This window comes from Echeneis naucrates, chromosome 15, assembly GCF_900963305.1.
Source record: "Echeneis naucrates chromosome 15, fEcheNa1.1, whole genome shotgun sequence".
NCBI lineage: Eukaryota > Metazoa > Chordata > Actinopteri > Carangiformes > Echeneidae > Echeneis > Echeneis naucrates.
The window spans coordinates 895,341-909,325 of record NC_042525.1 but is presented as its reverse complement, the minus strand read 5'-3'; the positions used below and the strand labels follow the sequence as shown (position 1 = coordinate 909,325).

Below are 13,985 nucleotides of genomic sequence, written 5' to 3'. Positions count from 1 at the left end.
AGAGATGCATTCAGAAGCTGCACATTTTGATCCGAGGAATAGATAGACGTGTAGAAACGAGCCGGTGTGCTGATGCTCATCGTGTTGTCGGAGCAGAACAAACACAAACACACAGTCAGAATCCACAGCGTTTGTTTGGCTCTCTGACCTGTCTCTCCGCTTTAAATTGTACATTTCACCGTTCGGTCACACACACACACACTCCTGAGCCTCCGGGGACCAACCAGCAGCTCCAGGGCGACCCAGGCATGAAGAACAATTATGGGCTGCTCTAACTGCGAGCCGCCCTTCTTCCACCACCACACACATCCGTGGTCTCACACTTCGGCTCATCTCCACCAGCTCCTCTTCGGTCTGACACTGTAGAGGCAGCCTCCTTCAGTCGTTTGTAAATTTTGAGCTGCTCTCTTAAATGTTACGAGCAAGGTGAAATGTGTCTCAACGCTCTCCTGAAGAAAATTCAAACAGTGTTTCAGTGACATTGTTGGCGTCTGCAGGTGAAAAACATCATGCACATTCAACACACAATACGGACACAAACAAAAAGCCCCAAAACACACACGTATATACACATGAAAAATGAAATAAATGGGTAAATGAAACATTGCCTCTATGCAGTGTAACATATTCAGATTTCACTGTAAATTCACCACAAACATTCACAGTTCAGGCTTATGAGTGAAAAATAATAGTTATATTTTCTGCACAATGAAACAAAAGTGTCTGAAAAGGCAAATAAATTTGGTGCCAAAGTCTGGAAGACCAAATTCAATAGTGCTGCATTGTCAATAGACATAATTTTCAGCCTGCGCACACAATAAAACCACTGTGAGGCATGAAATGACAGAAACACTTTCAAGTCTAAACACAAGAGTCTTTCCCGTCTCCTCTTCTGTCCCAGATGATGCGATCATAGCAGGAGCGCTCTTTGAAAACAGAAAGTGTCTCAAGGGAAAACATCAGTGTCGTTACAAAAGCCCGGCGATGGACTGATCCAGGAGTTCTCCCCGGTTGGTTCTGTTAACGGTGAAGTGGGAGGGACGCTCACACCATCAGATGCTGTAATGAACCAGTTTCTCCTTCAGCTCTGTCCTTTGGTTCTACTTCATCAGAGTTTAAGGCAACTTAAGTGGCTCTAACAGACTTTAGTCTTTCTTTTGTAAAATTGAATATAAAGCCAATAAATGGAGTGACGGATGGCCAATAGACAGAACTGGAAAATATGGAGTAAGAGTGATGGGCCATGACTGCAGTGTGAGCTTTCAGCTGGTCTGTGTGTTATGGATAAATTAAAAACCTTTTTGGGGGGAAATTCAGAAATTAATTTAGGAATTTATAGAATGATGGTGGTGAAGACGTGTTTGTAGCCATCAAATGTAAAACAGAGAGTCTCTGCTAATGTTGTCATGAAGATGAAGATGTCGGCTGGAGACAGTTTCTTCCGGCTCAGGGAGTTTATGGAAATGGAGAGCCAATCAGATCGAGCTGTGACAGTTTTCATTTCAGCCAGAAAAACTGATGGTCACGGCCTGAAAACGATAAGATCCTTTTGTGTGCTTGTGTTTGAATCCCGTTGTCTTGGAAATAACCGTGAACTCTGAGCAGCTGATTTGCAGCCCTGATGGTTAAACTGCGTGGACGTTTGATTTTCAGATTTTGGCAGGCAGAACAACATTAACAGCAGATTCTGTGCTTCCCAATTTTCCAGTTTACCATTGGAAATGATTTCTATGAAGAATGTTTTTTCCTATTTACTGAAAAATGGACCAGCGGATGATTACAGCCATGTTTGTCCCATTTTGATTTCAAGACACTGGCAACAGCGTCTCTAAATCAATACTTTGAGAACGGCTGCTCCCATTGTTGTTCATCAATAAGCTCTGCTTTGAGGTTGTTGGGTTTTTTTTTTTGCAGCAGAAGCTTAATTTACTTGACAAAACCGAAACACAAAAGTAGCCAAAGCTGCTTGAATGACTTGCAGGCTGCAGGCTGGTGTTCAGTCATGACCACAGGTTTAAGAAGCTGAACCTTTCACGTGACTTTTGTGTGGCCAAATTCAGCACCGTCAGTGAGGTTTACACAATAAATACAAGTTATTAAGAAGACTGCAGCACAGCCACAGTCTGTCTGCCTGCGTCTTTCCTTTCTCACTGATTTCATGCTGTTATTTCTGTCTCTCTCATTCCTCTCCCATTTCATTTCCTTCCCACTCTGCTCCATCTCACCATTCACTCTCTCTTTCCTTGAATCCGAACATACAGCGCCGCTCCTGTCCCTCTCCTTGTCCTTCAGATGTCCTCGTCGTCCTCCTCCTCTCCTCTACATCCCTCGTTTCTTCACTTTTACGTCCTTTTCTTTCAGCTTCATATCTGTTGTCACCCGGGGGCTCATTAATCAGCCTTAGTTCAGCACAGATACAGTAGATGGGCAAATTACATGCTGCAAATGCTCTCCTGAGCAGTGTCTAATTCATGAATTATGCTTAAATATGCAGACATTCAAATGCAGCAAGCTGGAATGAATACAGACGTGGTGCTAAGATGTGGCCTGAGTCTGACAGAAAAGGACCAGAACAGGACTTTCCAAACAATAGTGTAGATGTTAAAGGTCCACGTGGTCTAAAGGGGGACATTAAAGGTCCAGAGAAGTCTGATAGGAGACGTAAAACTACACTGAGATGTTCAACTCTTCAAAGTTTCAGTTAAAATGGAAATCTGGACTTTTACAATATGAAATTAACCTTTTAAACAAAGTATGTAAAATAATGGACATTTGATATAAAATAGGAACCTTTAAAATGGTAGACTGTCTTGAAAAGCCCATTTTTAGCTCTTACCAAACGTTTCCTAACCTCTCATGTCTCCTGGTGACTGAAAAGCTGAAGTGCGGTGTGTTTCACAGTGTGTACATCTGTGCTTGTGTCCTCCCTTTCATCCGACACTGCACCAAGAGCCAGAACTCGACTTCCACACCTTCCATGAGCTGCATAATCAATCTGTTGTTTCAGCTATTTCAGAGACTCGGCACCGCAAATGGTTTTTCTGCAGCTCGGCACGGTCGGCCATAATTAACAAAAAACTCTCAGCTTCTTATTACTTTAAGTGCAATACTGTGAAAATGGCAGCAGAAAAAAATCAGCTTCCTATGTACCTGCTGCTCTCTGCTCTCATTTATTTGTGTCTTTACAACAGTAAGAACTCAGAATGACTCAGACCAGTTTTCTCACTCAGCATCTTCATTAGCTCCAACTGGTGCGTGCATTTCGTTGAGGTTGTATACGGCCCCAAAAGCCTTCGCTAATAAAGGAGAGCCAGCTTATATTTAGCCTGAGAGGTTGGACCAAGGGCAACGAAGTCCAGGAAAGATTTAAAAACTCCCTGCACCGCTCGCTGCTGCTCATTGTTATGCTGTAGAATGAATAATGATAGATCAGATTTATTCACCGAATAATGAATAAATTCTGCTGATGATTCTTCTTTAATTTCATGGAAATTTGGTTTTTAGTTCTGAATGCAGCACTTTTATTTGTAATGCAATTTTTTAAGACCAAGATTTTTAGTGTCGCAAACAAAAAAATTGGGAAAGCTGCCAATTAAAATCAGTGGAGTAAAAAATGTAACTCCCAAAATCAGAAGAATGAATGTATAAAATGGCATGAACAGATCTGTAAATCATTTTCATGGAGGTCTAGACCTGCTGTATTTTGCTTTGAGATAACTTCTGTTGTGAACTGGCTCTTTATAAAAAAAAAATCGATAGACATGAATGATTTCAGTCTGAGGCCTTCACAAACCGCCAAGCTTTTGTTGGACATCAACAGTTTAGATAAAAAAACACTGCAGAAGTTAAAATATGGAGCTCACAAGGAGAAAATGGACCTTCAATATGAAATATGGAACTTTGAATGACAAGACAACCTTTACATCCTGAACGTTGGCTGTTCCAGCGTGGCTCCGCCTCTTCTGTCTGTTATGTAGAGCTGATCTGAATGTCAGACAGACTCTGAAGGTCTTTACTCAGCTGTTCAAACCTTTGAATGTTCTTCTCTTCGCTGGTTCAATATAATCTGTCTTCTTTTTACACTGAGTTAAAGAAAACGTAAGAAAGCAGACATGAAACATTAACTACTTCCTTCAAGCCTGCCTGAAGCCAAAACAGGCTCTGATCTGCCGTCAGCGTCGGACTGGGACCTGCTGCATGAATAAAGGAGCCATTTTCCCATACACTTCAATATGATCTGACCTCTTTTTCTTCAGTCTCTTCAGCTCTGGCTACACTTTTCAGATCCAGAGTCCAGGTCCACTTTAGTCTCTGTAAGCCAACCAACAAACATGAGACCTGTATCTGCTTCCTGCCTCCTCACCTTGTGACCTTTCCTCGTGACCTTTCCTGTGGTGCCATCATGACGGCGTTCTATGATTCCTTGATTCGTGCTCCCGGGAGGAGCCAACATGAACCCGCCGGTCCAACATTAGCATTTTCCATTTTCAGTCCACACCCACACAAACACACACGTAGGGCTGAATTTGGGATTCAGCGGGCGGATATTATTTTACAGCTGTGATTAGCTGGGCGCATGAAGAAAGAGGAAGCTGGCAGCCTGCTGATTCGTGCAGCTATTACTCTGCATCGGGGAGAACTCGCCTATCTGCAAACATGTCAATTATAAAAATGCGATTACAGCCTTGTAGGAGGGGGAGGATTTGTGTTATCCCCAGCTTTCCTCTACGCTCTCACACATTTTGTCTCTACGTTCTGTACTCTCTCTCATTCACCCACTCACTCATTGACAGTATAAAAAGAACACACCAAAACATTAAGAGAGATATAACTGTCGCTGTGGACTTTTAGGATAAAACACTTTGCATAGCATGGTTTTTTTTTGTTTTTTTTTTTCAGTCATCATAACGATATTAGAGGCCGTTGATAAAGCAGTATGGCACCAAAAATCTTCTCCTGAGTGCTCAGAAACGATCTCGGCACCCAAAATTGCAGCCAATTTTAAGGTTCTTAAGTGGGCACTCACAATCAGACCTGCAGAGACTTTTTTCTGTTCATCTACAAAAGGAGACATGAAGTCAGCGCTCCATCTGTATCAATCAGAGACAGATGACAGTCGAGATGATTGACAGGCCGAAGTCAGGACAAGATCTTCAACCAGGAAACACAAAACAGTCGAACATTAGTTTGAAATATCTGAACCCAGAAACTCAGCACATGTTTTAAGAGTGACAGAGAGGAAGGAGATAGTGGAACCTGAGATAGCTGGAGGTGAACAGAGATGGTTGGCAGAGCAGGTCAAGATAAATATCCAGCCACATGAGTTTCATTATGAACAATCCATACATCCTCTGTTGTTTGTATTTGAGGAAGGTAAGAATAGGTGGCTGAAGAAGAGATGCAGTTGGAGGGACAAACTGAGTTTATGGAGGAGAAGAAGAAGAAAGATAATGACCTTGATTTCTTCCTCTGTGGTTTTTATTCCCCTTCTGTTTCTTCTTCTCTTACTTTGTGGCACACCCTCTCTCAAATTCAGACGTCGAAGCTTTGTTTTTGTTTCAGTAAATGAACACACACACACACAGCTCACTGTGTTTTTAAAGCCACAGATGGTCTATCAGAGGGGAGTGTATGAGTGTTTCAAGCAGTGATGGAAAGCCATAGGGACGTGTAGTTGTGTGTGTGTCTGTGTGTGTCTGTGCGTGTCTGTGTGTGTGTGGAGGTCTATGTATAGTGACAGTGAGGAAAAAGCTGTCAGGGCTTTAATTCAAAGCTCTGGCTGCACCATCAACACGAACGCTGTGAGAAGAATGGAGCCTTGTTGAAGAGGTTCTTGATTACACAATGTGCTGCTAGGAGCCTGACAACACATCGCACACTATGTGGACTGAGTGTGTATGTGTTTGTGTGATTGTCCTGCAGCACATGTAACTGTACAAACTGCAGCCGCAGGATGTTCAGGTCCGTTTGTGTCACAGTTCATCAGCTGTGTGTGTGTTGGGGAGCGGGGTAATAATTAATGATGATCAATAAACTGCCCGACTTTGGGAATTCTTTCAATCACTCGATGGTTTTCCAATAATTAGCGAACACCGCCTCCTTAATCCGAAGCTTTTAACTGATTAGATAAATGATCCTGCATCAGGGTCCCATCGCAGTTCAGATCCAGCAGACGGTCTGCTGATTACTGCAGTCTGGAGGACTTTGTGAACACGCTGAGCAGCAAACAGGTTTAACGGTTTGTTTGGGTTGAGAGGCGGCTGACATCAGACGGATCAGGTGACGGCACTCCGCCGCCTCCTCCCACCTCTCCTATTCACACTTTTAAAACGGAGCTGCATCGTCATCCGTCAACACCCGCCGCACCTTAACAGCTCAGGGAGAGCTGGTTGACCCTGTGTGTTTATCCTCACATCCTTCTTTGGCTCCTGCATCCTTTCCTCTTTTCTCCTTCCTCTTTCACTTCCTCTGTCCTTCCCCATCTTTCTTTCGTCCTTCCTCTTTTGCAGCCTTTCCACCTCCACCCTTACAGCCCCCCCCCCCCGTCTGTCCGTCCTCTGTGCCTCCTTCCATCCCTCTCCATCATTCCTCCTGTCCTTTCCTCCACCCTTCCTCTTGTCCTCCCCCTGTCCTCCCTCCTTCCCTCCTCCAGTCAAAGGAAGTCAGCAGAGAGACAGAGGAGAGCGGTGCTGCCTGCTAAGTAGTTGCAGACAATATACTCAGAAAGCTGTGTGTGTGTGTGTGTTTATAGGCCTGTACACTTGAGTATTAAGTTTGTTTTTGTGTGTGGATAAGAGATTGTACGATTTGCGTGTGTGTGTCCAAATGACTGTCACCACACACACACACACACCTGTAAAGATCTTCTGTAGGTGTATCCAGCTCCATCCATTACATGTAATGAATGCTGCGTTCTTGTGTACGTTCTGTCTGCAGCACTTCATGTGTACCTCTTTGCAGCAGCCTAATTAATTTCCTCTCACTAAATCTTCCTCCTCCTTTGTCTACTTTCTTTTCGTTCTCTTTCTTCGACTTCTGCTCTTCTCGCCTCCTCCCTCCTTCTCTCCTCCTCCCTTGTATTGTCTCATCTTTTGTCGCACAAATGAATGAATATTTTCAGGCAAAAAAAAAAAGAGAAGACATTTAATATTAAAGTGTAAAGGTGGATGTTTGGAGGATCTGATAACAGACTTTATATTTGAATATAAACTCTGGCCACCAGCTTTGTGTTGAACTTGATGTTTCTGTACTGAAGTTAAAATCAGGAAACAGACTGATGCTGATCAAAAAGGTTAGTTTTGTTTTCCAAATGTTAGGATCAACCAGCTCTTTCCTGTTTTATATTTCTCCTCCTCTTCTTCCTCTCCGCCCGTCTGTCCATCACAGCCTAGTTCCAGTCCAGCTGCCCCGCCGGCGGACCCCTCCACCTCCTCCTCCGCCTCCTCGTCCACCACCACCACCACCAACACCAAGGCGGAGGAGAAGAAGCTTCTATCGAAAGACTCCATCCTGTCTCTGTATGCCAGCAGCTCAGTGGGCAGCCAGCCGCAGAGTCAGCAACAGCCTGCTGCAGGACAAGGTAACACACAAACTCAGCTGGATCAGACACAACAGCACACGACGACAGCTCATCATTCTTTCCACATTAAAAGCTGCTGTCATTTAACCACGGTCGTGCCGGCTGCCTGCTGAAGGTCATGTGGGACTTTGAGCCGCTGTCTTCAGGAAAATAAATCAGTGTCATTTTTCCATCATTAGTTCACAGTTTTTTTTTTGTTTGGTAAAATTGTTCAGAGGTTCACAAAGACCAACATGTCGTACAGGAAATCCACAGTGTGTTTCCTCTGCTGTCCCTGGAAACCTCGGACCTACAGGGAGCTCAGGATTTTTGGTTGTGTATTCCAGATGAAGTTTCTTTCTCAAAACTTCTGTGAACTCCTGCAGTTCCATTCCAAACATCTCCAGGAGCTGTTTGAATTTTAACATCAATGCAAAATAATGTCTCAGGGATCGTCCTGGTGATGTGGACACGTCCCTCTAACCCAGACCATCTCAGTCCAGACTGTTCCTGAGGTTTATACGTTTAGCTCCCTCCTGTCCAAAAGCCCCAACATGGTGTTGGTCCTGCACTTATTTAATAGATGATGGCCTTAATCTGGATCTGAGGGCCGGTCCGTCTGTCCTTCAGACAAATAATCCATCACTGTCACATTCAGGCCTGTAGAGTCGTCTATAACCCGATGAGCTCGTCTCTGGACCGTAGGAAACCAGACACCAGAGCACCTGACTTCCCCAGGCCTGGGAATCGAACTCAGAAGCACCACCCATTGCTCCACTGTGCCGCCCTCATTGTGAATCCATTTGAATAAAAGCACACGACAGATTATCAAACGGAAGCGTAAACCGACACTGTACAGGTACTATCTCATAACAGGGTGCAAAAATCTGCCGCACAGTGTGCAAGTACAAGAGCACACACACACGCCGACGCACTTTCACACACAAGAGGGAAGATGCATCATAAAAATGGAGGTGGATGAAAGGTCAGCGTGCTGAAAAGCAGGCAGGCATTCACTGGAGTCCCACTGCAGCAGTAAAAATAGAGAAGTGTCTGCACTCTCAGCTCAGTTAAGAGCAAAGATGTTCACACTGCATGTCCACCTGAGCACGCATGCAGAGAGTGAGGAAGCGTTAATGTGATGTTTGTTGCTGAATGTCGAGCGGCAGACAGTGATGTGTGCTGAGGATTAGGAGGGAAATCAGGATGAAGGGCTTTCTGCTGCTTTACTGTCCCCCCTGAATCCAAATAAACGCTGATGGTGATGAAAGCCCAAAGAACCTCAGCAGCTAATTCCCCAGATCGCTCCCTCCCATCCAGAGCAGATAAAACTATTTTAACTTTGACGGCGTGGTGCCTTCACTGACTTCTGCTTTGAATCAGTGATTTAAAACCGTGTTCTGTTATTTTTGATGTTACTACCTCGCTGCAGGTTGAGATTTGATCTGATGTGATCACTGATCTTTAGATGTTGGAAGAAGATGTGCTGTTGGGTTTTTTTCTGGTTAGTTAAAATCATCCATCTGACCAAATCCTTCATGATTTCAGCCTCAATATATAAACTGATCCACCAACAGCCACAAAATAGGTCCCATATTCTGCCAGAAGAATGCTTTTAATTTGAAACATGCTGATGGATAAAAAACTGGAATCTGAATCTGACTGAAGTGCTCCTTTCACATCCAGCCGGTTTTATTTTTGTTGTAAAAACTGGATTTAAAGGGTTTGTGTCTTTTTGTGCTCTTTTCTCCAGCAGGTATGTTCATGGGCCAGTTCCCGCCGCAGGCCTTCCCCCCTGGAGTGGGCGGGGGGGCCGTGATGTCCGGTGTGGCTCTGCCCAACGGCGGCTACGTGTACAACATGCAGCAGGGCCAGCAGCAGGGACAGTGGACCATGAGCCAGGTAACAGTCTGAGAGACTAAACGGTTTCCTATTTATTTTATAGTGATGATTATCTCATTTAAATATTTAGCTGGTGCGGTTCCACTCCACTTTCTCTGCTCATTAATCTTTTAGGAAGCAAGCGTCGTGTTTATTGTGTCTCTAACAGCCTAAATAATGTGCTCATGAGTGTGGTGACTTTCCCCTGTGAGGCCGTTCCATTACCCAGGTCCTGAGAGTTAATATAAGGCCCAGGAGGAGCAGCTTTCAGCAACCATTCAATCTTCTTTCTGTCGTTCCTTTTTACAACCAGAGTTATTGTATAAGAGAATAATGTGCTTTTATCCTGAAATTCTGTGACGTTACTTCAGTGAAATAATAAGTGTGTATAAAATGAATTCAGCCCGTCCAGACTGAAAAGCTCGCGGCCATTTTGGATCTTACAGAACTTCCTCTGCAAAGATTTTATGAACGCCAGTGATGACTTTGTTCTCCACCATGTTCCTCTGAGCTTTGTTGATGAGGCGATGGCTCTTGTCCAGTATATCATCCTGGGACTTGGCGTCCTCCTCCTGCTCTGGATCTTTTTTGCAGGACTTGATGGACGATGTTGTCTCTGAGCCCTCTGGATGTTAGGCCATGTCCTCTGCTTTTAAAGGGTTTGCCAATAATTGGCCCGCCGAAGTTAAATCCTCTTTGTTTTTGGATGTGTTTACTATCCAGCTCAGTTTAAAGAACTATAACCAAAGTCCTGATGTGTCGAAGAACTGCAGACCTGGATTGAAAAGGAAAAACAACTCTGTGCTGCAGCAGAGCGACACAATATCAGAGAAATCTCAGTCTGGGTTTCAGATTCCTCTGAAAGAGCTCAGCTGAGGGTTTCAAATGACAGTTAAATGTGGTCTGAGGCAGATAAAGAGTCTGTGTGACCGACAGTCACATCACACAAAACCTTTGACTTATTTAAATCTTATCTCACTGAAGCTTCGCTGTCTCTGTCTGATCCCTCTCCACCATCCTCCGGTGTCCCACAGGGCTCAGAACTCGGTCCAGTCTCATTATTTTCTTTATATTTATTATCCTGGAACAGATTATTAATATTATTCTGTCCTCATGAGGCTCCCTGTTACATAAAGGATCCAGTTTAGACTTCTGGTTCTGCACACTGAGCTCTGCCTGGTCCAGGTCCTGCTTTCCTCTCCCACATTCAGCAGCTCTCTGAGGTCTAATAATCTAAATTTACTGTCTGTCCCACACACCAATTCAGCGATGGCAGCATCGAAACTGTAGATCTGTGTGTGTCGGCGTTTTCACATCAATCTGTAAAATGTAAAACGCTTCATCTCTGTGAAAACTTCCATTTTTTCTGATCTGCTCTGGATCGGTGATGTGAAGCCTGTCAGACTCACACAGCCAAGGAGGTTAATGAGAGTTCTCACACACACTCACAACAAGGTGGGAGGCAAGATGTGTGTGTTCACAAAACTGAGTAGATATGTGAGCGCTTGTTTGTACGAACTGTCCTGCCAAGGCCGAGACGCACACAGACGCACACAGACGCACACAGACACACACAGACACACACAGACGCACACAGACACACACAGACACACACAGACGCACACAGACACACACAGCTCTCAGATGACCAGATTAGGGTGTTGGCACATTTATAATAGATAAGACAGAATGGAGGAAGGAGGGTGAAGGGGGGCGGAGTTCAGGGAGCAGGGGATTCTGGGAGCCTTTAAGAGCAGACGTGGAGATAAAGGAGGGAGGGATGGAAGTTTGCGACTGGAGCTTAAGCAGGAAGAGCCCCCCCCAACCCCTCTCACCTCTGAGGGGGGAATGTGCTTCTGTGACTCACCCTCCTCTCTCCCTTTTCTTTGCTCCCTCAGATGACCCAGCAGATGTCGGGCATGGCTGTGAGCGGCGCAGGGCCAACACCAGGCGCTCTCAACCAGCTGGGCGGCCCCCCCGCCGCTGCTGCCACCACCAGCACTTGGTCCGCGGCTCCAGCGCCGGCCTCCGGCCAGACGCTCAGCACCCAGCTGTGGAAGTGACCAGGATGGGTGGGGGGACCCCAGAGGGGCGGTCAGAAACAGCCCACCCATCTCCTTCCAGCTCTGGATACAAACGCACAGCGGGGGGCTGTTTGACCGCCCCCCCACCCCATTCCCAAGTCCTCACACCTTCATCGCTACGCCGAGAAAAACAAAGGTGACGTCACGCTGGGTGAAGGAAAAAAATAGGGCGGCAGCAGCTCTGTCGTTCAGTATCGTATTATTATCTCAGTACCAACACGGATAGTTTGTAAGTCTCTCAGTGCGTTCGTAGTTATGGCTACCTTGTGGTTGGTTTATGCTACCTTGTCCTCTCCCCTCTCTCTGCTGTCTACATTGTAACCCCCCCCCCCCCCCCCCGTAGGGCGAGCAGAGCCTTGTAGCAGATAATCGTCTGAGCAGTACTGTATCTATGTGAATATAATGTGACCCCCCCTTTGTTCAGAGCCCTGGGGGAGAGGTGGAGGCTGGAGGCGTGTTGGTTGGTGATCTGGAGCTTCTCCCTTTTTGTGTCCGATGTGACTGACGTGGGTTTAAAGCTGCTTCTCCAGTAGATGTTATTTTGCACTGATTCACAGTCGCATAAAGTCAAACTGCTTCTCATTAAAACCACTTCAGCTTTGTTTCATCTCAGATCAGCTCAGTAACCATCAGCTGGACCAGCAGTTCCCGACATGAGGCTTCAGGAACAGTCAGAGAAAATGAAGCTTTCTTCAATTGAACGGAAAATTAAATCGTTCCTGTTTATTGTTTTATTTTACTCTGACAGAAGGCCGCCGATGCTAAAAGGCTAAATTGTTATTGTAGAATTTAGCTTGTTCATCTAAATACACATGGAACTGGCTGTCTTAGTCTATTTAACATTAATGCTGTTAAATGGTGAAAAGCTGAAGCAGACCTGTTTCAGCAGAAAATCAACAACATGGTGGATCAGAGCCGAACTGCTCTGTGAGGCTCATGGTGCTGTGGAGCAGACGCCGCAGCCTCTTGATCTGGACTGAAAACACTCTTTTTATTCATAGTAATGATGTTTTAGACACAACTGCACAAACAAACACTCAAAATAATCAATTGGCAGTAAATCTTGTTGGGAACTGCTGATTCCTACGATGAGGTGCTGCAGTGAATGTGACAGTTCTGGCCGGCCTTTTTTTCCACCTCTTTCATGATTCTTCATGAGTCAGGAGAATATTTTCACCCCCGGGAGTCAAACTGCTCGCTGCCGACCAACACCCCCAAATCTACAAGTCGAGGAGTCTCTTGAAGTCGGAGTAATTGCTGTGGCCCCTCCTGGGGGCCCCCGGGGGCCCCGGGTGTCTCTGGTAGCCTCAACACGTTTTAAAACCAGGCTCTGACCCAGTTAAGATCCTCCCCCACCCCCCCCCGGCTCCGCAGCAGTTTGTCTCCTCTGCACTTTAAACAGCAGAGCAGGTTCCGTTCGGACTCTCTGTGTTTCAGCTCTCAGATCAACAGCTGAGAAAAGTCGACTGTCACTTCACTTCCAGCTGCAGCCAAGAAGTCTGTTCGTTTCTGTTTTCTAAAACATTCCTCTCAAAGACTGAACCCAGAATGTGTCTCCTCACATTTATGAAGCTATAACCGCGTGTTCTGTTGTGTGCAGTACAAGAGAAGCACAGTTAGTCAAAAGCAAATAAACCTGGATGACCCATCGGAAGGCTAGACCGGCAGGGTCCGGACCAGGACCAGGACTGGACAGTGCTGGAGGAGGCGGACCTGTATGAAAACTCTGGATGGGTCCAACCATCACTGCCCAGTCCGGCTCTCACTGCCAGACGCCGCTGCAGAGGTCATGTTTGTGTAAACGGGGTCTCTCTGCCCGCAATAACTGTCGCTCTGTTACACACGAACACGTTGAATCAGTCCGACGTCCTCCAGGTTTATTTCCAATGTGTTTACATTTTCTGGTGCCTAATACAGAAGAAAAAAAAGTTTCTGTGCATTAAAATAATAAAAATAAGTTTTTTTTCCTGTGTTCATCTTTATCCAGTGACTCTTACTGTTTTATCTTCTTTGGGAATTGATTTTTTTTTTTACAGGAGGGTCATTTGGAATAAAGGCTGTGGAATCCTGGATTTAATCCCGTGTTTATTTCCTGTGTAGATGAAAACACCAACACATGTTCTGCTCCACCCCGAACGTCGGCTCTTTACACTGTGATGTTTGTTTCTGTCCATTCAGTCCATGTTATTCGTCCGCTGGCAGGCGTGTTTTCCTTCGTTTGTCATCGTCGCAGTCGCTGCATTATTGATGGCAGTTTGTCAGCAGAGATGTTGCGTGTTGGTTCACCTTCGCCGGATCTGAACCGGATCACATAATTGACAGGGTGAGGGGGCCGCAGGGGTTCCTCCAGTTCACATTATATGATCAGCACAGGGAGATTTAAAGCAGAATTACAGCATCAATAAATCATCACCACATTAACTTTGAGACGTTGGTATAATTAATGTCAACAGAGACGACCA

General features: G+C 45.4%; 1 protein-coding gene across 5 annotated transcripts in view; it reads left to right on the top strand.

Annotated features, from left to right (window-relative positions):
- The window catches only part of LOC115055383 (stromal membrane-associated protein 1-like), a 55,597-nt gene extending 42,035 nt beyond the window's left edge, over window positions 1-13,562 (top strand). For 4 of the 5 annotated variants that reach the window (XM_029521134.1, XM_029521130.1, XM_029521132.1 and 1 more), the window contains 3 exons: window positions 7,387-7,579; window positions 9,312-9,460; window positions 11,338-13,562. In XM_029521134.1, the coding sequence (XP_029376994.1) occupies window positions 7,387-7,579; window positions 9,312-9,460; window positions 11,338-11,502 (507 nt within the window). In that variant the 3' untranslated portion in view covers window positions 11,503-13,562. The remainder of the gene's footprint in view (window positions 1-7,386; window positions 7,580-9,311; window positions 9,461-11,337) is intronic. The other variant, XM_029521133.1, reaches the window with a different exon arrangement.
- The last annotated feature ends 423 nt before the right edge of the window (window positions 13,563-13,985 follow it).